This window comes from Salvelinus alpinus, chromosome 7 (assembly GCF_045679555.1).
Source record: "Salvelinus alpinus chromosome 7, SLU_Salpinus.1, whole genome shotgun sequence".
NCBI lineage: Eukaryota > Metazoa > Chordata > Actinopteri > Salmoniformes > Salmonidae > Salvelinus > Salvelinus alpinus.
The window spans coordinates 26,919,790-26,943,733 of NC_092092.1; the positions used below are offsets into that span (position 1 = coordinate 26,919,790).

Below are 23,944 nucleotides of genomic sequence, written 5' to 3' on the forward strand. Positions count from 1 at the left end.
TTAAACCAATTGTCTATTACACTCTCTTCCACCCCTCTCTCACTCGATTCTCTGGTTTTCCCAATTGTTCGTTTCCACTCTACCATTCCCATTCTTCCCTGTCGTTTTGCCAATTCTAACTTTGTAAGCGAGTGACGGTGTGTAATAATAAACTCAGAAAGTCATCAATTCATCATAGCTGAGTCATCATTAGCAGACAGCTTCCTTAGCATCGCAGCATCGTAACATTAACAAACATGACAGGCAGCTGCATCTCAAACATTACCCTCTTCCCCATGTAGGGCAGTAGGCCCACTTCTAAACACAGACACATAGAGTAATGGCTTCAGGTGATAAGTAGGAGCCCTCTATATGGGATACAGGAGTGTAATGGGTGTCGTTTGAGATTTTTACAGGCTTTTCCCTCAAATCAAAACAGTAACACATCAGGTGTAACAAAACTACACGATCATCCTAGAAAGAGTATAGTGCTAGTGATTTACAGCCTGTCACTTGACAATGATACATACTTAATTTGTCTTTTGTTGTTTTATCCTTTTCTAATATTAATTTTTCTGAAAAGTTTTGAAAAACTATAATAAAAATAATCTCTGAGATGTGCAGAAGTTATGTTTCGTGTGTGGATAATGTTGTCAGTGAAGTGACTCTTCAAATCCGTTGTTTTAATTTTACAAGTACATTTTAATCCACACACACACACACACACACACACACACACACACAACCTACCTGCTATGTACTACTTAACAAACATTCACAGAAAGAAAGAAATGCTGTTTGTGTACTAAAACAGCAGAGGGAGACAAACAGTCATTAATTTCTCCTTTGCAGTAGAGGTATTGGATAGTGAGTGTGGGGCTGAGAATGAAGATGAGGAGAGGATTGTAAATGTGTGGATGAGGAGCGTATGTGGGATGGTAACAGTGTCAGAGGATGAGGAGAGGGTTCTCTCTGAGTTGCCTGTAAATGCTGAACAGTGTCTTGGTGGTCTGTCCAGTGGTCATTCCCAATCCAATGGCTTCTGGGATACGAGCCTCCTGGAGATGCTCAGATAGAACCTGGCAGGGGGGAGGAGGAGGAAGATAAAGAAGAGGAAAAGAGGTAAGGCTATAGACACAGAGAAAAGTTGAGAAAATACTACAGATTGTCTGTTTCTTGTGTGTTTGAGGATTTGTGTGTTTGAGGATTTCTTTCAACCCTTGTTACCAGGTAGTTTGTTGTTAGTCTGGTCTCACCTGTGCCCGCTGTAGGGCCTGTCTCAAGCCCAGTCCCTGGACTCCCATAGAGGACTCCTGTGTGCCAGCAGTACCCTGGAGCAGAGCCTTTCAACACACACACACAGGGTGTTAGGGAGGAGAGGATGATGTAGCAAACAGGCACAAATGTTTATCACACATGTTGGGATTCCTACCTGTACACGGCTTAACACAGCATGGTGTAGTCCACACACTGCTGCCATGGAGGAGCACTGCACCTGCACCTCCACAGCCTCCTTCACACTGGTGTCCCCTACAGTTACCTGGCCAACAACATACAGGTAGTCACTCTCAACACATACCTCATACAATAGTCTCCCAGGAAAGTTAAACATGAATTTCAAGTGAGTCTAAAAGGATACAACCGATACAACTATAATAATACAATAAATGCAGACACTTTTTTTAATTATCATCCAAAGAGACTTAGTCATCATGCATGCATACATTTTATGTATGAATGGTCCCGGGAATCGAACCCACTACCCTGGTGTTACAAGCGCCATTCTCTACCAACTGAGCTAAAGGACCACAACTGATACACCCAGTATCAATGCAATCATGTTTTCATGATATGTAAAAATATGAAATATAAAAAAATACACACCTCTTTGGCTGTGAGTTTGACAGTGTGTCGCCCTAGACACCGGGCGTAGACCACAGAGCTTTCCTGTCCTCCCTTGTCCCCTCTGCCCCTCCAGTCCTCTCCTCCTGTCCCCTGTGACAGCAGCCAGCCCAGCACAGAGCCACACACACCCTGAGAAGGGCCAGCAGAGCCTGGTGGCTCCAGTCCTAGTGTCCCTCTCAGTAGCTCTGTTGAGACCTTGATGCTTGCTGAAAACAGCCCCCCATCAGACGCCACCATCCTCTCTCCTCCTCCTTCTCCATCCCCCCTCCCAGAACCCCTGATCCTACGGGTGCTCAGGAAGGCCTCAACGAGATCCATCGAGACGGTATCCGGGGAAATGGAGGGTCTGTTTGGGTCCCTGTGAGGGGGCGTGGTCCCGGTCACCTGCAGAGCGTCCAGCCAATCCACTGTCAGCGTGTCAAGGGGCAGACTGACCCATCCACCCTCCAATCCCAGACGAGATGCCGGCTCCCCATTGGCCAAGAGGCGGGACAGCTCCTCAGACCCCAGCAAGCTTTGCAGGGAGTAGGAAAGCGAGCAGCTAACCGTCACAGGGAAAGATGTGTCCCCCGCCACTGTTAGGGGCAACGACACTTCCATTCTCCCACCCGGCTCTAGTTTCTGGAATGGGAATGAGAATGTTTGAGAGGTGTTCTCCCCCCCTGCAGGAAGAGGGTAGGATAATGGTAGAACTCGCACACAGAACGTCCAGTTCCGTTCTAGAACGTAAGGACTAGAATTGTCCAGAACACAGGTCAGATTCAGGGAGTCTCTCTGTAGCAGGCGACTCCACTTGGCAACAACGTGACACCTGATTGGCTTCTTGCTGACCGGGAGCTGCTCTCCACTGTTCTGATTTGCTAGTAGTAGGCAGCAGACATTGAGCACCTGATTCAGGTGTCTGAGGGAGTGGTTTTTGGACTGGATGGTGCTTTTCAACACAGATGCTCTGTGGGACAAGCAATAGCACATACAAGTAAATTAACATGTTAAATAAGTACTATTCATCTGAATAAAACACATGTTAGATCTACCATTAAATCTACTGCATGCCTCACCTCTCACACACATCTCCGATGGCTGCAAGGAGGTCCCTCACTCTCTGTCCCACCTGTGATAAGGGGAGCCTGGGTTTTCCCCCTACCTCTGTCCCCTTAGGCAGGGTTAAACGCTGGAGCCTCCCCCGGAGAGACAAAGCCACCAACTGCACTATGCCTGTAACACACAAACACGATCCGTAAGAAAATAAACTTGATAACAAAGATCGGTTGCAGAAAATATTGGTTGAGCTGAACACACACTTTACCTGAGGCATTGTGTGAGGGCCCAGCCAGGGCAATGACCCTGCAGACATTAAGGCTGACAGGACTCTGTAGGGTAGCAGACTCCCTTGCTCTCACCATGGCCTGTCCCTGGCCTTGCCTCTCCCCGTGGCCGACCACCAGGCTCTCTTCTGGCTTTGGAGCTGCCTCTCGCACCCCTGGAAGATCCAGGGCTAGAAGATCTGACCCTGTGCTGTAGTACAGGCCCTCCCTGCCTGCACACACACACACCACAGGCCCCAACACACACCCCTCTGTTAATGCTGCTACCTTGCTCCCCTCCTCTGGCCCCCCTTCACAGGTTCTGACCAGCACCACCCTCCCCCATTGGCCTACTGCCACCAAACACTGTGGACCATCATTTGTCTCGGTCGTGGTTCCGATAAACGTGATTGGCTGCTCCATGCTGTGTAGAACTCTAACGCAGGAGCCTGATCGTCCTGGGAGAAGTAAGGGGAGGGAGCAGAGACGCCCATCAGGCAGGCCGCAAAGGATCATGGGGGAGTTGATGAGGGCAGCGTCGACGCCGAAGAGGAGCTTGAAGAGGAGAGGCTCCAGGAAAAAATGTTTGACGCCTAACGATGATGACAAAGGTGGTAGTTTTGTTGTTGTTGAGGATGATGACAAGGGTGGTGCATCACTGCTGTAAACGCAAGCTAACACAGGTCGCATGACCAGTCCTGCGGCACCATTTTCCTCTGATTCGACATGGTGACCAACTGAAACGACAGGTAGACTAAACTGAGTCAGTTTCTGGTGGTCAGCTGCTTTATACAGAGTAAACCACCAGGCTGCGTCTCTCAAGGAGACGGTCACCAAGGTCCCTCCGGACCCTCCCACCTCAATCAGAGAACACACCCCCTTGTCTCTGGCTGCCAGCGAATTAGACGACACCTTGAACAGAGCAGGGCCAGGGGATTGGTCAGCTGGGGGAGTGGGAGACCTGGTGAGACAGGACAAGGGGGAGAGGGTAATCAAATATACATGTAATTTTTGCATGGTCAGTCTCCGTAGTTCAAATTAAGAGGTTCATACCTAGGGTGCAGAGTTGGTAGACTGATACAGTACACCCCATCACTCTCACAGACAGCATAGACAGACTGCTTGTCCTCACTCAGCACCATGTGACACACTGGACTCAGGAACTGAAGGACAGCCTGGAATAACAGACAAGATGAGTGTTTCTCGTCCATGAAGAATATCACATATAGTTGACAGCCAGGTTCAAATAGACCCCCTGTTACTGCAACTTCAGTGTTAATCAATAATCAGTTCACCTGCTATTTACCTCTGTTCACAAATAATCTGTTTCTTGTAATTGTATCACCTGCTGCTATTCATCTCAGTGTTTATCAACAATCAGTTCCTTGTCATTGTATTACCTGCTACTCACCTGAGTGTTCATCAATAATCAGTTCACCTGTTATTCACCTGAGGGAATGTGTCGCCTGTTGTTCTTTAATTGAAGCGGGCGAAGTGTATGGTTTGAGATTCAGCCTTACCGTCAGTTTCAGCTCTTGTGTGTTGAAGACCAACACCTCGTCGCTCCCAGTACAAATCAACACATCTTCCCCAGACCAGATCACGTTAGCAGCTGTACCCGGCGAAGGACATCCGAACTCAGCCCAAGTCTCAACAACAGCACATCTCGCCTCCATAGCCGAGAGAACTGGAAAAATAACAGGTCAGAAAGATTATTCAACCAAGAAAGATTATTAAAGTTATCTTTATTGTCCCAATTGGGAAATGTATTGTGCAGTCAAAGTTCTGATAGCAGCAACTTATTTACTAACTAGTTATGTCCATAATACCTATTTGTAGGTCGTTTCAGTGCTGTAGCTTGATTGAAAATGCATCAACTGGTTGTTGACGGATGCAAAACTCCGTAAGTGTTGTTTCTGACCAATCAGCGTTCCAAACCACTTTTTTTTATCCATTACCTAAACACCAAGACCGACGTATAACGCCATGAGCCTCCCACCAATCACAACATCGCAGGCAAACATCCGCCAAAATTTCTAAAACGTTTCAGTGCGGTGCAATTGTAAACTTTTAGCTATTGTAAACTCTTGGTTGAAAGCGTTATGTACGGAGCCAGATAGCTGCCAAAAGGTTGAACGTACGTATCGTTAAGGATCAGTAAGAAAAGTCATGCGTGAAACATGACAAGTAAACGTGAAATTTCATCTGTGAACATACAAACACCAGGTTACGATTGCGGACTAACATTTTAGGCTTGAAAAAATCTTGTTGCAATTCTGACATACAATAATACCTTTCAGAGTTTTGGCAGTTTCATCTCACCACCAACAAAAAAAGTACACCAAACCACTTGTGAGGAGTGCTACACGAGCAAGCCTAACCCAGTATTTAAAAAAAAAAAACGGAAGTCAGGGAAGCTGGAAAAAAAATAGGTATCCTGCACGTTTTCAAGTTAAAAGTCTAAATTCTCTATTACTCCTCAGTTGAGTTTACTTCACATTTAGGTAGCTAATGGATTTGTTTGCCATCGCAAGTCTAGATGGCACTAGCTGTATTATGCCTACAACAGTGAAGTTTCAGTCTGCTAGGTGTATCTCTACAGCATGGGCATATCTCTGGGTGATGTGTACATTCCCATGTATGCACCTTCTCAAAATGTGACTAATTCAATATTGTACCATCCAATTATCTGGGTTCTGTCTGCAATCATAACCAGTAGTGTGTATATATACCAGGAATAATGAAACAGAATATATGTTTGGTGAATCTGTGAATTATATATGACCACTGGAGTCTTTGCCCCTCAATATTTGTTTATAGAATATTTTGATATTTATTTAATCACTCATAATCTTGCCAAAGCATATTCTGTAGGAGGGGTTAATTTACATTTAAAATAATTTGACATGATTTATATGAACTGGGTCATGAACATATGGACTTTGAAATGAACAAGGGAGAGGTTACATTTAGGCTAAATCTGGCATAAGCTTATTCCCACACTTTACAATAACTGTTCAGTGGTCGTAGGTAGTGTCCGTATAGGCTAATCCCTCAATTGTGACACTGCTGCCCAGTTGAAGAGCTTGTGATCTCCATGCAGCACCATGAGCCTTCAGAAAAGCACCCCTCAGCCTCAGAAGATGCCCTTCTGTAGGCATGCAGCTATAGTCATTATACTCTAATGTAGGCCCATTTGCCTACTAGCCAAATAAAGTGCAGAGCATGCTTGATGTGGGCAACTCATCATTCTAACATATTTGAACATTTAATTCATCCTTCATTCAGTTCAGTCAGTCTGACATCCATTCTGTCATTTGTCTGAGTGGCAATAGGAACTAAATCAAAGAGAATGGAACAGTCTTATTCATTTGTTTATTGAAATCCATGTGTGTATTAAAAATGGTCATAATTATCCAAAGGTCTTTAGCCTATAACTTTAATAATTCAATGTTTCATTTGGGCCTATCCCCCCCAAAATAGGCCTTCAACTTACAACAAGGCATTCCAATTTAGGCTATCACACAACGGAAATATTTTAGAACTCTATTTGTGTTTTATAACGTTTTTTTATTATAGGCCTCCCCTTAAAGAGATCCTAGCTCACAGGCTTCTAAATATAGCCTCTAAATAAATTTTAAATGCTGCTGTGTGTTATTTAATGGCCATATAGTGATGGCTATTTAAGTCTGATGGCCTTGACGTGAAGGGTGACCATGCCGTGGCTCGGGTGGTTGATGTTCTTGATGATCTTTTTGGCCTTCCTGTGACATCGGTTGCTGTAGGTGTGCTGGAGGACAGGCAGTGTGCCACCTGTGATGCGTTGGGCAGACCGCATCACCCTTTGGAGAGCCCTGCAGTTGAGGGCAGTGCAGTTGCTGTACCAGGGGGTAATACAGCCCGACAGGATGCTCTCAATGGTGAATCTGTAAAAGTTTGTGAGGGTCTTGGGGGCAAAGCCGCATTTCTTCAGCCTCCTGAAGTTAGAGGCGCTGTTGCGCCTTCACCACACTGTGTGGGTGGACCATTTTAAGATTGTCAGTGATGTGTACACCGAGGAACTTTAAGCTTGTCACCATCTCCTCTGCGGTCCCATCGATGTAGATGGGAGTGTGCTCCTTCTGCTGCCTGAAGTCCATGATCAGCTCCTTTGTTTTGTTGACTTTGAGGAAGAGGTTATTTTCTGCCAGGGCCCTCACCTCCTCCTCCCTATAGGCTGTCTCTTGTTGGTAATCAGACCTAGTACAGTTTTATCGTCTGCAAACTTGATGATTGGGCTGAGCATGCACCCTTGTGGAGCCCCTTTGTTTGAGGATCAGCGTAGTGGAGGTGCTGTTTCATGCCTTCACCATCTAGGGGCGGCCCGTTAGGAAGTCCAGGACCCAGTTGCACAGGGCGGGGTTCAGGCCCTGGCCCCAAGCTTAATAATGAGCTTGGAGGGTACTATGGTGTTGAAGGCTGAGCTGTAGTCAATGAATAGCATTCTTACATAGCTATTCCTCTTGTCCATATGGGATAGGGCAGCGTTCAGTGCGATGGCGATTGCATCGTCTGTGGATCTACTGGGGTGGTATGGAAATTGAAGTGGGTCTAGAGCCGGATTCTCCAACTGGCGGCCCCCGGGCTGAATTTGGCTGTTGGTGGTTTTATTTGACCCCCCCAAGTATTCTGAGCAACAACAAAAAAAAAACTTTGGAAGTTTCATTGTTGGACATAAAAGACTACAAAAACACCAGGAAATCAGCTCAGTGATTTTAATTTAAGAAATCTGTTCCCAAGTATTCCCACGCATAATAGAGAGACACATGATCATATGCAAATGTAAGCAAGGTTTAAAATGATTATATTTAAGTCAAACATTATATATGTTTGGGCTTCTTGCAGTCAATTTGCAGTCTACAAATTATTTGACCATCCGCTCCAGAAAAAAACATCCTGAATCTAGTTGATAATCCCTGGTCTAGGGTGTCAGGTAAGGTGTAGGATATATGATCCTTAACAAGCATTAAACAGCATATAAACACTCTAAATAGGTCAGGAGCCAGACAGGGAGCCTAAGAAGGAACAAAAATTAATTATTATTAACCTACAAAGAAATATATTGTGAAGCATTTGCGAGTGTGACACACTAGACTGGTATGGAGTCAGGGACATTAAGCTCTCATCATTTAAACAGCATTTCGTTGTATTACATCATTATAGTCCATAAATTGCACAGGCTTTGACTTACTTAGAATTAAATACAAATGAAATGAAAAAATGCCTTTATTAGGCTCAATCTACAGTGCCTTTGAATTCATTTTTTGAAACGCGAGTTTGGACAGAGTCTGTGGCTTCAGGCTCATGCGATGGTGCCTGGAGAGCATACTAGCAGCTGATAATATTATCTCCGGGCTTGCAGAGCCTCTGGGGATGCTATACACCCCTTTGACCACTCTTGCCAGGCTGGGGATGGATGCAGAGTTTATTTTTTTTCTGTGGGTAGGCCAAAAGGTTGTTAGGCAAAATAACCCAGTCATAACGGAATGCTCCTTGAATGTTGTAATATGCCAGGCCTATTGGGCCAAAATCAAATATGGCCTATTTGTATAGATAGTAGAACAAAAATTTTAAGCCATCTTATTTTTAGTTTGCTACAATGACACTTAATTAGCTAACCACCTTGTTCCTTTCTTTTATCATGTGCACGTAGTAAATAGCCTTCCATATCACGCTTTCGTGATGTGTCTTTTCAGATTCCACAATGATTCTTTAGTTGTGGACCCTACATCATCGCACTCTCTTTCTTGCTCTCGGTCCTCATCTTTGTAAGTCACCTTGATTTTGCACATGTGTGTTTTATCAGTTTCTTTATGAAAATATTTAGCGAACTCCATGACAGTAGCTGAAGCAAGGGTCTACAGCAGCACACACATAGACTACAAACGCATGCTGGGCCAGGCATGCCCTGAGCTTGTGATGTGAGCACTACTTTGGAGCACAATTGGAGTGGGCGAGAAGGCCGACACTCCAGCCTTTGGGTATCTCGCGCCGCACTCCAGTAAAATTGGGCACGCTTCGCTTCTCGCTCCGCTCACATATACTCTGGCCCGGACTTAGCCAAGTGCTTCGTCTGTCTCAAAGAACTGGAGGGTTGGGAGTCAGAGGATGACCCAGAGTGAGTTGTTGGACAATTTTCATCGCTAAAGAACCCTAAATTGGTTCTTTGTGTCCTTTATTTATATGTGTGTAACGTGAACGGAAGAATGCCGCCAGAAACATGTAACTAGTAATGTTGTGCAGTGTTGCCAACTTAGCAACTTTGTCGCTATATTTAGCGAGTATTCAGACCCCTCTAGCGACACATTTTCAAAAAATTGACTAGCGACAAATCTAGTGACTTTTTCTGGTGTTATTGGAGACTTTTGGAGACTGAGGTGAAAGCACGTATCTTTCTTACTCTTCTCAATGAGCAGCGGGTGCTGCCTTGGGCCCCACTCCCGTCCCAAAGCACTCACAGGTGGCCCAGTCCTCACGCAGCAGTTCCTCCCAGCTGCAGTCAGAGCAGGAGATGTTCACCCCTCCGCGTCCAGACTGCAAATTAATCGCGCATGCGGGAAGCCGCCGCTGGCTGATCCCGCCTTGGCTTACATTCAGGGCGGGATGTAAATTTCAAATGTTCTTTGTCTAAAATAAATAAAAATAAATCACTGCATTTGACTCACACAGCCTGTCACTTACTCACCTTGTCCACTGTGTGTGTGCCTCTCTGTGACATAAGCTAAACATCTAGCTGGCTAGCTCATCATGTCTCAGTCTAAACTGTACACTAAAAAATACAGAAAGGAGTGGGAATCAAACCCTGAATTCAAAGGCTGGTTGAAGCCGTTTATTGGAGATGATACACGGGCATACTGCCTGTATTGTAAGGCTGATTTCTAGGCCAAACTTAGTGATGTAAAAAATCACATGACAACTCAAAAACATACACAAAAGGAAAAGCCTTATAACAGTTCCACCCAAAACAAGCTGCCATTTATGGTTAAAAAAATTGACTGCAAAAAAGGCTGAGGCCACCATGGCATTAGCTATCGCTGAACACGTCCATGCTGGCATGTGATCACATTGGAGAAGCATGTAGAGCTGCTTTCTCAGACTCCACTGCTGCTACCCACTTCAAAATGCACAGGACAAAGTGCACAGACATGATTAATGGTGTTCTAGCACCATACTTTCTGAAAAAGTTTGTCTTAGATGTGGGTGACCAGCGTTTCAGCCTCCTCCTCGACGAGTCCATGGATGTAAGTGTACCTGGGGGTTGTGATAAGGTACGTTAGTGACACCAAGCAGACAATTGTATCAACATTTCTGGGGCTTGTTGAGTTGGAGGGAGGAGATGCCAAATCTATAGCCCGTGCTGTTGTGGCTTTCCTCGAAGTGTTGTCTTAAATTAGAAACTCCTGGGGATAGGGACTGACAATGCCTCTGTTATGACGGGGATTAACAATGGGGTCCATAAAGTGCTGAAGGAGGAGTATGGCCTCAAATATCTGGTTCTTATTCGCTGTGTGCCACTCTCTGCAGCTTGCTGTAAGTCATGCTTCCAATGACACCATCCCCCGTAGTGTGGAGTACTTGGTACGAGAGACTTATAACTGGTTTTCAGTGTCTCCAAAGCGCAGGGAGGCCTACAAGGCCATATATGAGACCATCAACTGTGGGGAGAAACCTTTACAGATAACCAAGGTGTGTGTGCCACACGTTGGCTCTCCATTGAACCCACAGTTTCACGCATTTTGGACCAGTGGGAGGAGCTTAGGCTGCATTTCACAGTCACCAAGTCCAGTGAACAATGCTACATGGCTGAGGTTTTATACTCCATGTACAGTGATCCTCAAAACATATTGTATCTGACTTTTTTGAAGTCAGTGCTGGGTGAGGTACAGTTGGCCATCAAGGCTTTTGAGGGAGAGCAAGTAGATCCTCTTAAGCTACTTATAAGGGATTTGCGTCAATTCAAATCTGGTATCAGGACAAAATGTGATTCAGAGTCCCCGAATATATTTTAAGTATTTTTATTAAACTCAAGCGATAAATGGTAAATGCAATTTTCGTATATACGGGTTCACTGTACCACCCCGCAGGGTAGAACAGGGAACTGGCAGGATGTAAGTAAACAGCTGTTCTTATACTGTGACAGACTAGTTCCAACCCGTCTGTTGGCCTATCACAGTAGAGGCTGAGCGTGGTTTAAACTTTGCTCAGCCTATCGCCGGCGCTCAGGCTAGTCCTAGCCTCTTTGTGCTCTTTGGTGTCCCGGCGCTGTTGCTGTGTAGATTACGCTCCCTCACCCCAGAGACTGAGGTCAGACAGCTCTGCAACATTGTCTGCGCTATTTGCACCTGTATACAAAAGCACACTGTTCTCGCTCAAGGCTAACCACAGCTTCCCAGCACACTTATCTGGGGCTAACTGTTACTTCCAGCACACACACACAGACACCCAGGCGCCCAGGCCAACAGTTGCTAATATTCAATCACATGTGATATAGCATTGGGTTATAGTGCAATAAACACAAATCCTAACATACTTGACAGCTTGGTTAGCCTGATCAAGTCTGTGAGCAGCAGGGTGCTGAATCCACTGGCAAATGTTGATGTACTCAAAGGGCCAATAGATGGATACATCAGTCCCAAACCGTACCTTGGTTACCTTTTTGAGTCAAAGGCAGCTGAGCTCCACCTGGCGCCTGAGGATGAAAACAATGTCCGAAAGCGGTGTGTAGCCTTCACCATCTCCCTCACTAATGAGTTGAGGGTGAGACTGCCGGACAACATCGAAGCATTGCAGTACATGTCAGTACATGTCAGAAAACTGACATGTCAAACATGTCAGTTTTCAATGTGGAGGAAACTCTAAAGCACAATAAGAGCCCTGGAGAAATAGAAAAAATAGCCAAGCTCCATGGCTACTCCCCTGCAGAGATAGACAAGATTGTCCAGCAATGGTGTGCCATCCATCTTAGTAAATGGAATGAGACCAAAAACACACTGGGCTTCTGGAGTGAGATTTGGAAGTTCAGGGATGCAGCTGATATCAACCCGTTTCAAGAACTTGCCATGTCTGTGTTGTCCTTGCCACACTCGAATGCTGAAGTCGAGAGAGTATTCAGCCAGATGAGTGTGGTAAAAAGCAAACTTGGAAATCGCATGTCCTTGCAGACTCTTAACTCCATCCTGTACATTCGATATGGACTGAAGCTGTCTGGTGAGGCTTGCTATGAGCACCAGCTGCCTGATAATGTTTTGCAGCTTTTTGACACATCAGCTGTTTACTCATTTAAGTCAGCTCCCTCAGTTGCTGAACCTGCCATAGAGAGCCTTGACCAAAATGATGATGACCCACTCTTTCTGTGCGCCAGCACAGCCTGTGTGTGTGTGGAGGGGGGTCTGGGAAAAAATAACAATGAACCTGAATTAGGGCCAGACTAGTGACCATAATTTTCTCACATTGCGATTGACAGTTTTTTCTATTGTCTCTTTTTGGTCCATTTAGATTGTATACTAAAAAATGTTATGGTTAAAAATGTTCATGTTTTACTGTGACTTATTGTGGGCTCCTAAGTGGACCATAAGGTTAAAAACCAAATGAAGAAAACTAAACCAAAAAAAAAAAAAAAACTAAGTAACTCTGCCAGAGTGTCTCTTTTGGGTCACTTTTGCCGGTACCAAGCCCAGATAAAGGAGGAGGGTTGGAATTGTGACATAAAAAGGAATAGACAGAAGAAAGTTCATTTGTAGTTCTTCATTTGTAGTTTTTTACTAACTTTTTGTCTCTCCCACGACGTTATTCCTCTCTCCTACAGCGTCCATCACAATTACATGCACATGGCCAATTATGCAAATTAGGTGATGACTTCATTTAGCGACTTTTTTAGGACAGCCAATAGCTACTTTCCTTACTGAGGAGTTGGCAACACTGGGAACTTGGAAATCTCTGACTTTGATTTGTTCAAGACAACTGGGAACTCTGGGGAGGGGGAAAGCGAGGTCAGACTAGGAAAATCGTTTTGAATGGTCATCCAAGTCGGAAAATCTGGCATCTTTTGCCATGTTCAAAACAACGTGGAACTGGGAAATCTCAGACTTCCGACTTCATGGATGTTTCCTGGTTACTTTGAATGTTCAAAATCATAGAGTAAGGGAGGGATCACGTGACCCCTGAACGAGATGGCCGCATGAACTAGGAGCTCCGCACAAGTAGTTTCCAATTCCTAATCTTCCCTCCACTTCAAGTTTAAACTCATTTAGCTTTAGTCAAAAAGTCATGGCGGCTACAAAAGGCGACACTACAGGTGACATTTTTACCCGGACTCGAGCACTAGCGACGGAAAAAGCCTCCAAGAAGCAGCTAGCTTCAGAAAAAGCTAGCGCCATTAGCCAGGAGCAAGAGGACCCGTTCCCCCCCGAGGCCCAACGAAGGCCAACCTCGCACTCTGTCGAAGACATCTTTTCTGAGCTGAGATCCCAACGTACAGAACTCAACACTAAACTAGATGCCATTAACGCTCAGCTCAGTGCGATAGGGGGCAAGGTGACAATCCTGGAAAATGCTTTGCCTGACATAAACAACAAGATAACCATAAACGCGGGGCGCCTGGACGAGGCAGAGGGGCGAATCCTATCCACGGAAAACTTATTGACAGACGCCATGGAAACAATAGCATATGCTAAAAAAAAAATAGAGCAGCTGGAAGAGAAAACAGAGGACCTGGAAAACAGGGGGCGAAGGAATAATTGTGTTCTATTAAATCTGGGCGAAAAAGAAGAGGGAAACATGCCACTGATCCGCTACCTGCAAGACAAAATTCCCGAGTGGCTCCACCTGTCCACCGACAGACCCATAGAACTCGAGAGAGCTCACCGAGCACTGAGGCCCCCACCAGCAGCCAGACAACCACCGCGCCCAATCACCATACGTTTCTTGAGATTCACCGACAAGGAACGAGTCCTACAGGCGGCGAAAACCAACACCATTACAGTGGGAAACGCCAAACTCATCTTACTCCAGGACCTGTCAGCTGGAATACGCCGAAAGCGCCGAGAGTTTGACGAGGTGAAGAAATGCTCCATTGACCGAGGCATCTTTAGGGGATTCAAATACCCAAACGAGCTCAGGATTCTTTACCAAGGAGCCCTGCGACACTTCAAAACTCCCGAAGAGGCAAAACGTTTTTTGAAAGACAACCCCGGTCAATGAGAAATGGACCAATGACTAAATGCGATTACTATTATTACTAAAGGAGGTAAGACAACATATAGCCGATATCCAAAGACCCACCCGCCCTGCTAAATGTCATTATAGCCGTCTAATCTATATTTATGTTCCTTTAGCTGAGAGGGATAGGCTCCATATTATAACCTAGGCCTACTATATGTAGGCTGGGCTATTGATTTTATTTTCTCCCATTTTTAATGTGGTCTGGACGGGGGCTACGTTGTCATTTACCCAATGCGGGGCGGAGAGGATGAGGCATTTCTTTGGTGGGGAGGGGGAGACGTTGTGCGTTGCTAACTGTTCCCGTTTTTTTTGTTGTTGTTGTTGGAACACAGAATTGTGACTGAGCGGGGAGGTAATAGATCCAACGGGATATGTCGAGTTGTTTGGGAACTCGGCTGGGGTGTTCAGAGACTGTTATTTTATGTAAACCATTTATTTTCCTTTTATGTGAACGCAGCTGTAACTACTATCCACCTTTACCCAGAGATGACTTGCACTAAAGTTCGATTACTGTTCGATGACGATGACTAGTACCTTAAATCTATTGACATGGAACTGCCATGGTCTAGGTCATGCAATAAAACGGAAAAAGATACTATGTGCTCTAAAAAAGGAAAAAGCAGACATCGCGCTATTGCAAGAGACACACCTCTGTGATGCTGAACATGCCAAACTCCGCAGAGCTTGGGTGGGACAGGTGTATTTCTCATCTTTCAAATCCAACAGTAGAGGCACAGCCATACTTATCCATAAGAATGTTCCATTCATAATTGACAAAAACATATCTGATCCGGAGGGGAGATTTATTTTGATAACTGGGTCACTGTATGGGCAACCAATTACTCTCTTAAACATATACGCCCCTAACACAGATACTCCTGCTTTTATGTCGAAAATGATAACCCTGTTCAATGAGCATTGTGTTTCCTTTGGAGTGTTGGCCGGAGATTTTAATTGTACCCTGAACCCAACCCTAGACAAATCATCTCAAGTCCCCACCACAAATCCTAGATCTGCAAAGATGTTGAACTCTCTTACTAAAGAGATGGGACTGATAGATATCTGGAGAGAGACTAATAGCTCATCTATGGACTATACATACTACTCTAATGTCCATAACACCTACTCCCGTATAGATTACATTTTTATCCCAAAGAGTTTCATAAATTCAGCCACGTGTAGAATCGGACCCATAGCGCTTTCGGATCACGCCTTTGTCCACCTCCGCTTTGACCTCTGCAAAAACATCCCGAGGTCAAAGAGCTGGAAATTCAACACCTCCATGCTATCAAACGAAGCATTCCATACATTGGTAACTACATGGATAGACAACTACACACAAGACAACAAAGATTCTCCTGTTTCTCCGGCCACAATGTGGGACGCTGCTAAAGCCACACTAAGAGGTCATCTAATTGCATATGCTTCCTCTAAGAAAAAAGCAATGGAAGCACACAGGCTAGATCTGGAGAGGGAGCTGGAACGCTGTGAAAAAGTACATAAACAATCCACAGACAGCACCTCCTGGAGTCAACTTAAAGCAGCCAAAGCCAAACTGAATTTGGACTATACTCGGGAGATTAAAAAAAAAGTTTTCTTTACTAAACAGAAATACCATGAGTATAGCAATAGGCCTAGTAGATTGCTTGCTTATCAATTAAAAAAAGAGCAGTCAGAGCGTACAATTATGGCTATCCGAACAGCAGAGGACGAGGTCACATATGACCCAAAAAAGATCAATTTAACTTTTCATGATTTTTACTGCAAACTATATACCTCTGAGAGAAAACACACGGAAGCAGAACTCCACTCCTTCCTAGAGGGAATCTCGCTACCTAAACTATCAGAGACTGACCAAGAAGATCTCAACTCCCCCTTCACTCCTGAGGAGATCCTGGAGGCAATTACCTCCATGCCACCTAACAAGTCCCCAGGCCCAGATGGATTCCCCAGAGAGTTCTACAAAGCTTTTTGGCCCCAGCTTAGCCCTATTTTCATGCCAATGCTGGAGGATTTTTGCAAAAACGGAGTTCTCCCAGACTCAATGCGCACAGCTCGCATTACAGTGTTGCTCAAAAAAGACAAGGACCCCCTATCCTGCTCCTCCTTCCGGCCCATAAGCTTGTTGGATTTCGACTACAAAATAATTACCAAATTGCTGGCCAAAAGACTAAACACTCTTCTTCCCAAAATAATAAAAGCGGACCAAACTGGATTTATTAGAGACAGATACTCTTCTGATAACATTCGCCGTCTTTTTGATATTATTGATCAAGTAAACGCACAGAAGACCCCTGTCCTGCTGGCTTCACTGGATGCTGAGAAGGCGTTCGACAGGATGGAGTGGAGCTTTTTGTTCTCAGTCTTAGAAAAGTTCAATATGGGCCCAAACTTTATTAAATGGATCAAATCACTATACTCTCATCCAAATGCCATGGTGACTACTAACGGACTGAACTCTGACAGATTCCCTTTGGGACGGGGCACAAGACAAGGGTGCTCGCTATCCCCCCTGCTCTACTTGTTGGGGGCGGAGCCTCTGGCAGAGTTGATAAGGAGCAATTCAAGTATTACAGGTGTTCCTGCAGGCGGCCTGCAGCACAAGATTTCGCTTTACGCGGATGATGTCTTGCTCTACATATCCAACCCTGAGAAATCCCTTCCTCCCATTTTAGACACAATTGCTCAGTATGGCACGTTTTCAGGTTATAAGATAAATTTTAACAAATCCACTGTCTGCCCTCTCAATATTACACTCACCAGTTCTATGAAGACACTATGCCCATTCCAATGGAAGACACAGGGGTTTCAATACCTTGGGATATTCATAACACCAGATCTGAATAGGCTTTTCAAGGAGAATTATCTTCCACTCCTGGATCGAATCAAAAACAACCTCCAAACCTGGATCTCCCTCCCAATTAGCTTAGTAGGAAGAATTAATGTAATCCGTTTGAACATCCTCCCTAGACTGAACTATTTATTTCAGATGCTCCCATGCTATCTCCCAGCTTCCTTTTTCAAAACAATTAACCAAAGCATCACCAAATTTATATGGGGCAATAAAAAACCTAGGATCAAGCTCTCCACTCTATCGAAACCTGAATCTAAGGGCGGTCTTGCCCTTCCCTCCCTTCAATTGTACTACTGGTCTGCCCAAATCCGCAACATGCTAACATGGATCACAAACAGACAAGAGTCAACGTGGATCCAGATAGAAGCCCAATCCTGTGGTTCATTGCCACTAAGCTCAACTATATTCATTAATAACTTTAGTGAAGTGGGCAACATAGCCAAAACATTTGTGATTTACAGCACCCTACTAGCGTGGAGGGACTGTAAGAAATACCTGGGCATCTCCTCCCAAATATGCTCTCACTCGCCTATAGTAGGCAACCCAGACTTGCCAAAAGCCCTGAGGGATGCCAACTTTAATCTTTGGCATACTCTAGGAATCAGGACCTTTTCAGACCTGTTTCATCAGAAGACCACTACACTGAAATCCTTTCAAGAGCTCTGCAGTGAATTCAATGTGCCAAGATCCCATTTTTTAAAAATATCTTCAAATTAGACATGTCATCTCCTCATTTACTTCCAAGAGGAGGTTTAGAACTCAGTTGAACGAAGTTGAAACCCTTCTTGTCACAGCACAATCCATTAAAGGCAAAATATCCTATATCTATAGACTCCTTTCTGAGAAAGGAGGCTCCTCCTTTACTCCTTTGAAAATAATCTGGGAAAAGGACCTTGGTCTGACTATCAGTGATGAGTTATGGGCGGAGGTTTGCGACAGGGTATACTGCTCCTCTACTAATGTAAAAATGAAAGAATCGAATTACAAATTTTTGTACAAATTTTATTACACTCCCTTGAGACTCCATAAAATGAAAACAGACATTTCTCCTAACTGTAAAAGATATACCTCTGAAAGTGGAACCTATATGCATGTATTTTGGAGCTGTAGAGAGATTGCCAGATTTTGGCAATCTATACATACTGCTGCACAGAAAATACTAGATGTACAGTTTGATATGACCCCGTGTCTCTATCTTCTTAATGCCCAGCAGGACTTTGTTCTTGATCCTGACAGAGAAAATTTGCTCATGACCATTACATACTTTGCTAAGAAATGTATCCTTCTATTGTGGGCCTCTAGTACCTCTCCTACATTTAAAATGTGGATTGACCAGATTGTTGACTTTCTCCCTCTTGAAAAGCTCACTTATGACCTCCACAAGAGACAGCCCAAGTTTGATAGACTCTGGTCTCCACTACTCCACTATATCTCAAATTGGACAGAGTGAATGGGGGGATCGGGGAGGTGAGCAGATGCGTGTTGTGTAAGGTGCTGTAAAATCTAAAAACTAATCATTGGCTCGTCATCTCAGCTAAGGCTGGAAATAGCAAATAAGAACCTTGATAGTGCTGCTGCAAGTTCTACATTTTAAATTTTGTTATAATTATTATTTGTGTGTATGTGTGTATGTATGTATATGTAGGTATGTATATATGTATATATATACATATAACATTTATTTTTTATTTTTTATTATTATTATTATTATTTTTTTTTTTTTAAGTCTGTCACATCTGTGAATGTGGAATGTGTTTGGTTGGTTGTTTGAAAACTTAATAAAACTTTAAATTGAAAAAAAAATCATAGAGTAAGAACACTTTTAAAGCCTAAAAGGATAAGATGATCCAACTTGGCTAACCACAGCAGTCAGCTAGGTAGCTGTTTAGCAAATTCACTCATTTGTAAGTTATTAATAAGCTAGTTAGCTTCCACATGTTCTTGTCAAACTGTCAACAAATTAGCTAGCAAGCAACAAGATATGCCAAATAAATCTAAAAAACATTTCTGGTCAAATCTGATTTATTTGCCCTTTCAGACAAGTCGCAATGCCAGGAATTAGATTTGTATATGACATCAAACCACCTACCAAGGCGGGTTGAAATGTGACTTGAAATATCTGATTCCATGGGCTTTTTGGCTGTTCAGACTGAAGGAAAAAGAAGATTCAAATCGGATAAGCAAAATTTTTTGAATTTTAGCCACTTCAAACTGCCAATGTGAAAAAGGCTTTAGATCATGTATTTTCAGGCAGAGATACTTTTGGTCGTGTATGTTGACACCTGCTTGTTGAACATCTCATTCCAAAATCATAGCCATTAATATGGTTTTGGTCCTCCCATTGCTGCAATAACAGCTTCCACTCTTCTGGGAAGGCTTCCCACTAGATATTGGAACATTGCTGCGGGGACTTGCTTCCATTCAGCCATGAGCATTAGTGAGGTTGGGCACTGATTTTGGGCGATTAGGCCTGGTTCGCAGTCGGCATTCCAATTCAACCCAAATTTGTTCAATGGGGTTGCGGTCAGGGCTCTGTGCAGGCCAGTCAAGTTCTTCCACACAGATCTCTACAAACCATTTCTATATGGACCTCGCTTTGTGCACTGAGGCATTGTCATGCTAAAACAGGAAAGGGCCTTCCCCAAACTGTTGCTACAAAGTTGCAAGCACATAATTGTCTAGAATGTCATTGTATGCTGTAGCATTGAGAATTTCCTTTACTGGTAAGGAGCCTAGTCTGAACCATGAAAAACAGCCCCAGACCATTATTCCTCTTGCACCAAACTGTACAGTTGGGACTATGCATTGGGTCAGGTTGCATTCTCTGGGCATCCGCCAAAACCAGGCTTTCCAATAACAGGGTTAGCAATCTCTGCTCTAAAGAAACTGCGATATGCACATTTGAGCTCAGAATAAAAATCTACTAAATGGAATGACGTCGGTCAATTAGTTGTTTAATTAAAAACCGAAAAATAACCAACATTTTGGTTAATCACTCAGCACACAACCAAAAGGCAAATGTTTTCATGAATTTACGATTTTGGCTTTGTGGCTGTGGTAACAATTGGAAACCGTTTTGCCTGTTGTGCCGATGTTGGCGAGCTAATGGGCCAGGGTTCTGGTCTGGAAGCAGGCTTTTGACTGCACTTACAGTAGTACTTAGGTACTGCAGTTTAACTGAATCATGACTGAGAAAGACAATTCCCATTGATGGCCACATAGAGAAGTCACATTTGAAAATTCCTAATAAGTCACTTTAGTCAACTTTGTGGACAAAACGAAGGCACAACTTTGATATAAAGTTGTTTTTAACATGTCAGTTTGTCGCTTTCACGAGGTTGGAGTAAAAACATGTTCAACTACTTAAGACATTGTCTCGGATCGGAGTGGAGCTGGAGTGGATCGAGTTTGGCTGGAGCGTGGAGCGGCCTGGTATGTTTGGTCTGTTTCGCAAAGCGTTCCCGGAAGTTTCGCGATGTTGCAACTCTGGGTTTAGAAACTATGAATCTATAATAATTTGGCTGCTCTAAATTCTTTTGACCAGCAGGAGCCACTATTGTGTACACTGTGTTGATCAGTGTCTAACTTATTTTCGACACATTTGGCTCGAAGGCCTCAATGCTTCAGGAAGCTTTGTTTCCCCATCACTAGAGCTTGTAACTGAAAAATACTGGTTAAAACAGTGTAGCTACAATATGTTACTTTTTGGGCGACCTGACCAAATTGACATAGAAACGTGAGTTATAAATATGTAATTCTCATTGAACGCAAGTCTAAGAAGCGGTAGATCTGTTCTATGTGTGCTATTTTCATGCTTCCCGTTCTTAAGTTTTGGTTTCACTTTGTTTTGTACACTAGCTGAAAATACTATATTTTGGGTTACTGAACAGAAGCCAGCCGCACCAATGTGTCAGAGGAAACCCCATCCACCGTCAGCTTGCAGGCGCCCGGCCCGCCACAAGGAGTCGGTAGAGCGCGATGAGACAAGAAAATCCCAGCCGGCCAACCACTCCCTTAACCCAGACAACGCTGGCCCAATTATGCGGTGCCTCGTGGGTCTCCCGGTCACGGCCGGCTGTGATATAGCCTGGGATCAAACCCGGGTCTGTAGTAATGCCTCAAGCACGGCGATGCAGTGCCTTAAAACGCTGCGCCACTAGGGTTTTGCTGGTACAATGATTCTCTACACTTTACATTTGCTTGTTTTGTCACATAAACTGAAATTAGGTGAACTATTCAAGTTTTAGCAACCAGGAGATAGCCTAGCGATTTCTGCATATTAGTATATACGTATTTTGAACTGTATTGTAGTTTATTGGTCTTTCAGTATTATTACAGGTTCTTAAAAATAGTCATTACAAACACTGAAATACTTTTACATTACAATAAAAATAACAAATGTTAGAGCATTGGGCCAGTAACCAAAAGGTCACTGGTTCAAAAATAGGTCTCTACTAGTGCTGAGAATGTTATTTCTTAACAGCCTGTAACTTGTGCTAGAAAAATCATAATGCAGAAGAACATGCATCAGGTGACGTTGAGGTCAAACGTCTCGTATAATGTCAATTTGGAAAGTATTCAGACCCCTTGACTTGTTGCACATTTTGTTACGTTACACCCTTATTGTAAAATGTACTAAATAGTTTTTTCCCCTCATCAATGTACACACAATACCCCATAATGACAAAGCAAAAACAGGTTTAGATTTTTTGCAAATTATTTAAAAACAACTGATGACATTTACATAAGTATTCAGACCCTTTACTCAGTACTTTGTTGAAGCACCTTTGTTAGCAATTACAGTCTTGAGTCTTCTTGGGTATGACGCTACAAGTTTGACACACCATTCTCCTTTGCAGATCACCTCAAGCTCTGTCAGGTTGGATGGGGAACATCGCTGCACATCTATTTCCAGGTCTCTCCAGAGATGTTTGATCGGGTTCAAGTCCGGGCTCTGGCTGGGCCATTCCAGTACATTCATAGACTTGTCCCGAAGCCACTCCTGCGTTGTCTTGGCTGTGTGCTTAGGGTCGTTGTCCTGTTAAAAAGGTGAACCTTCGCCGCAGTCTGAGGTCCTGAGCGCTCTAGAGCAGGTTTTCATCAAAGATCTCTCTGTACTTTGCTCCGTTAATTTTTCCCTCGATCCTGACCAGTCTCCCAGTCCCTGCCTCTGAAAAACATCCCCACAACATGATACTGCCACCACCATGCTTAACCGTAGGGATGATGCCAGGTTTCCTCCAGATATGATGCTTGGCATTTAGGCCAAATAATTAAATCTGGGTTTCCTAAGACCAGAGAATCTTGTTTCTCAGTGTCTGAGAGTCTTTAGGTGCCTTTTGGCAAACTCCAAGTGGGCTGTCATGTGCCTTTTACTGAGGAGTGGCTTCCGTCTGATCACTACCATGAAGGCCTGATTGGTGGAGTGCTGCAGAGATGGTTGTCCTTCTAGAAGGTTTCCCCATCTCCACAGAGAAACTCTGGAGCTCTGTCAGAGTGATCATCGGGCTCTTGGTCACCTCTCTGATTGTTCAGTTTGGACGGGTCGCCAGCTCTAGGAAGAGTCTTGGTGGTTCCAAACTTCTTCCACACTGCAGAATTGTTTGGTACCCTTCCCCAGATCTGTGCCTCTACACAATCCTGTCTTGAAGCTCTATGGACAATTCCTTCGACCTCATGTCTTGGTTTTTGCTCTGACATGCACAGCCAACTGTGGGACCTTTATATAAACAGGTGTGTGTGCCTTTCCAAATCATGTACATTCAATTTAATTTGCCACAGGTGGACTTCAATCAAGTTGTATAAACATCTCAAGGTTGATCAATGGAAACAGGATGCACCTGAGCTCAATTTCGAGTCTCATTGCAAAGGGTCTGAATACTTATGTAATTTTGTAAAAATTGATGAACAAATTTATGAAAAACCTTGTCATTATGGGGTTTTGTGTGTAGATTGATGAAAACAATTTATTTAATACATTTTAGAATAAAGCTGTAACGTAACAAAATGTGGAAAAAGTCAAGGGGTGTGAATACTTTACGAATGCACTGTAAATACAGGCATATCTTTGAGTTAAAAATGTATTATCTGAAGATACGTTTGTGTGGACAATTTATGATGAGACCACCAGATTTGAAATGTTTTATTTTCCACTCACAGAAAAAACATACAATGATGCCATCACTAAGTTTGAGGGGGAGGCAAAAATCAGAAGGGGAGAGCTCGTCAAGACTGCCAAGGATGAGAGAGGGGGAGAGACGGGACCTGTTTGAGTACTTCACAAATGTTTTTCGGCTCTCTTTGACTTAATCACTGGTAGCACAGTAGCCTATTGTAAATATTGTCTGTCATTATGTTGGTATGTTTTTATCAATACATATAATTTTTCTCAATTTGACTATCTCGTGTTCTATTTGTCATATATTGTGTTAATTTGTTAGAACTGATTATATAAACTGGGAAAGTGAGGATCTGCTGTTAAACCTGCTGACAAATTGTAGTGAATGGTGGGGTAGAGAAGCTAACCCGGGTCGCTGGAGTGAAAGGCAAACACCCTACGCATTGCGGATAGCTACAATATGTTGGTGTTGTGCACTAGTTGATGTGCGTAATAGCCATGCGTAAAAGGGAGAGTGAGAGACTT

At 43.8% G+C, this 23,944-nt stretch overlaps 1 protein-coding gene and 1 long non-coding RNA gene across 3 annotated transcripts; one reads left to right on the forward strand and one right to left on the reverse strand.

The window, feature by feature from the left end:
* Positions 1-643: 643 nt before the first annotated feature.
* On the reverse strand, positions 644-4,864 carry faap100 (FA core complex associated protein 100). Its single transcript, XM_071409630.1, has 8 exons — positions 4,709-4,864; positions 4,242-4,363; positions 3,191-4,149; positions 2,943-3,099; positions 1,864-2,833; positions 1,412-1,519; positions 1,236-1,322; positions 644-1,058 (listed from the first exon to the last, which is right to left on the reverse strand). The coding sequence occupies exons 1-8, from the start codon at positions 4,862-4,864 to the stop codon at positions 927-929; spliced, it is 2,691 nt and encodes an 896-aa protein (XP_071265731.1). The 3' UTR covers positions 644-926.
* On the forward strand, positions 4,644-23,693 carry LOC139580704 (uncharacterized). Of its 2 annotated transcripts, XR_011676090.1 has the most exons (3): positions 4,786-4,890; positions 22,161-23,034; positions 23,461-23,693. It is a non-coding gene; the product is annotated as an uncharacterized lncRNA (long non-coding RNA). The 2 variants fall into 2 exon arrangements; XR_011676089.1 differs by lacking the exon at positions 22,161-23,034 and having other exon boundaries at positions 4,644-4,890.
* Positions 23,694-23,944: the final 251 nt, after the last annotated feature.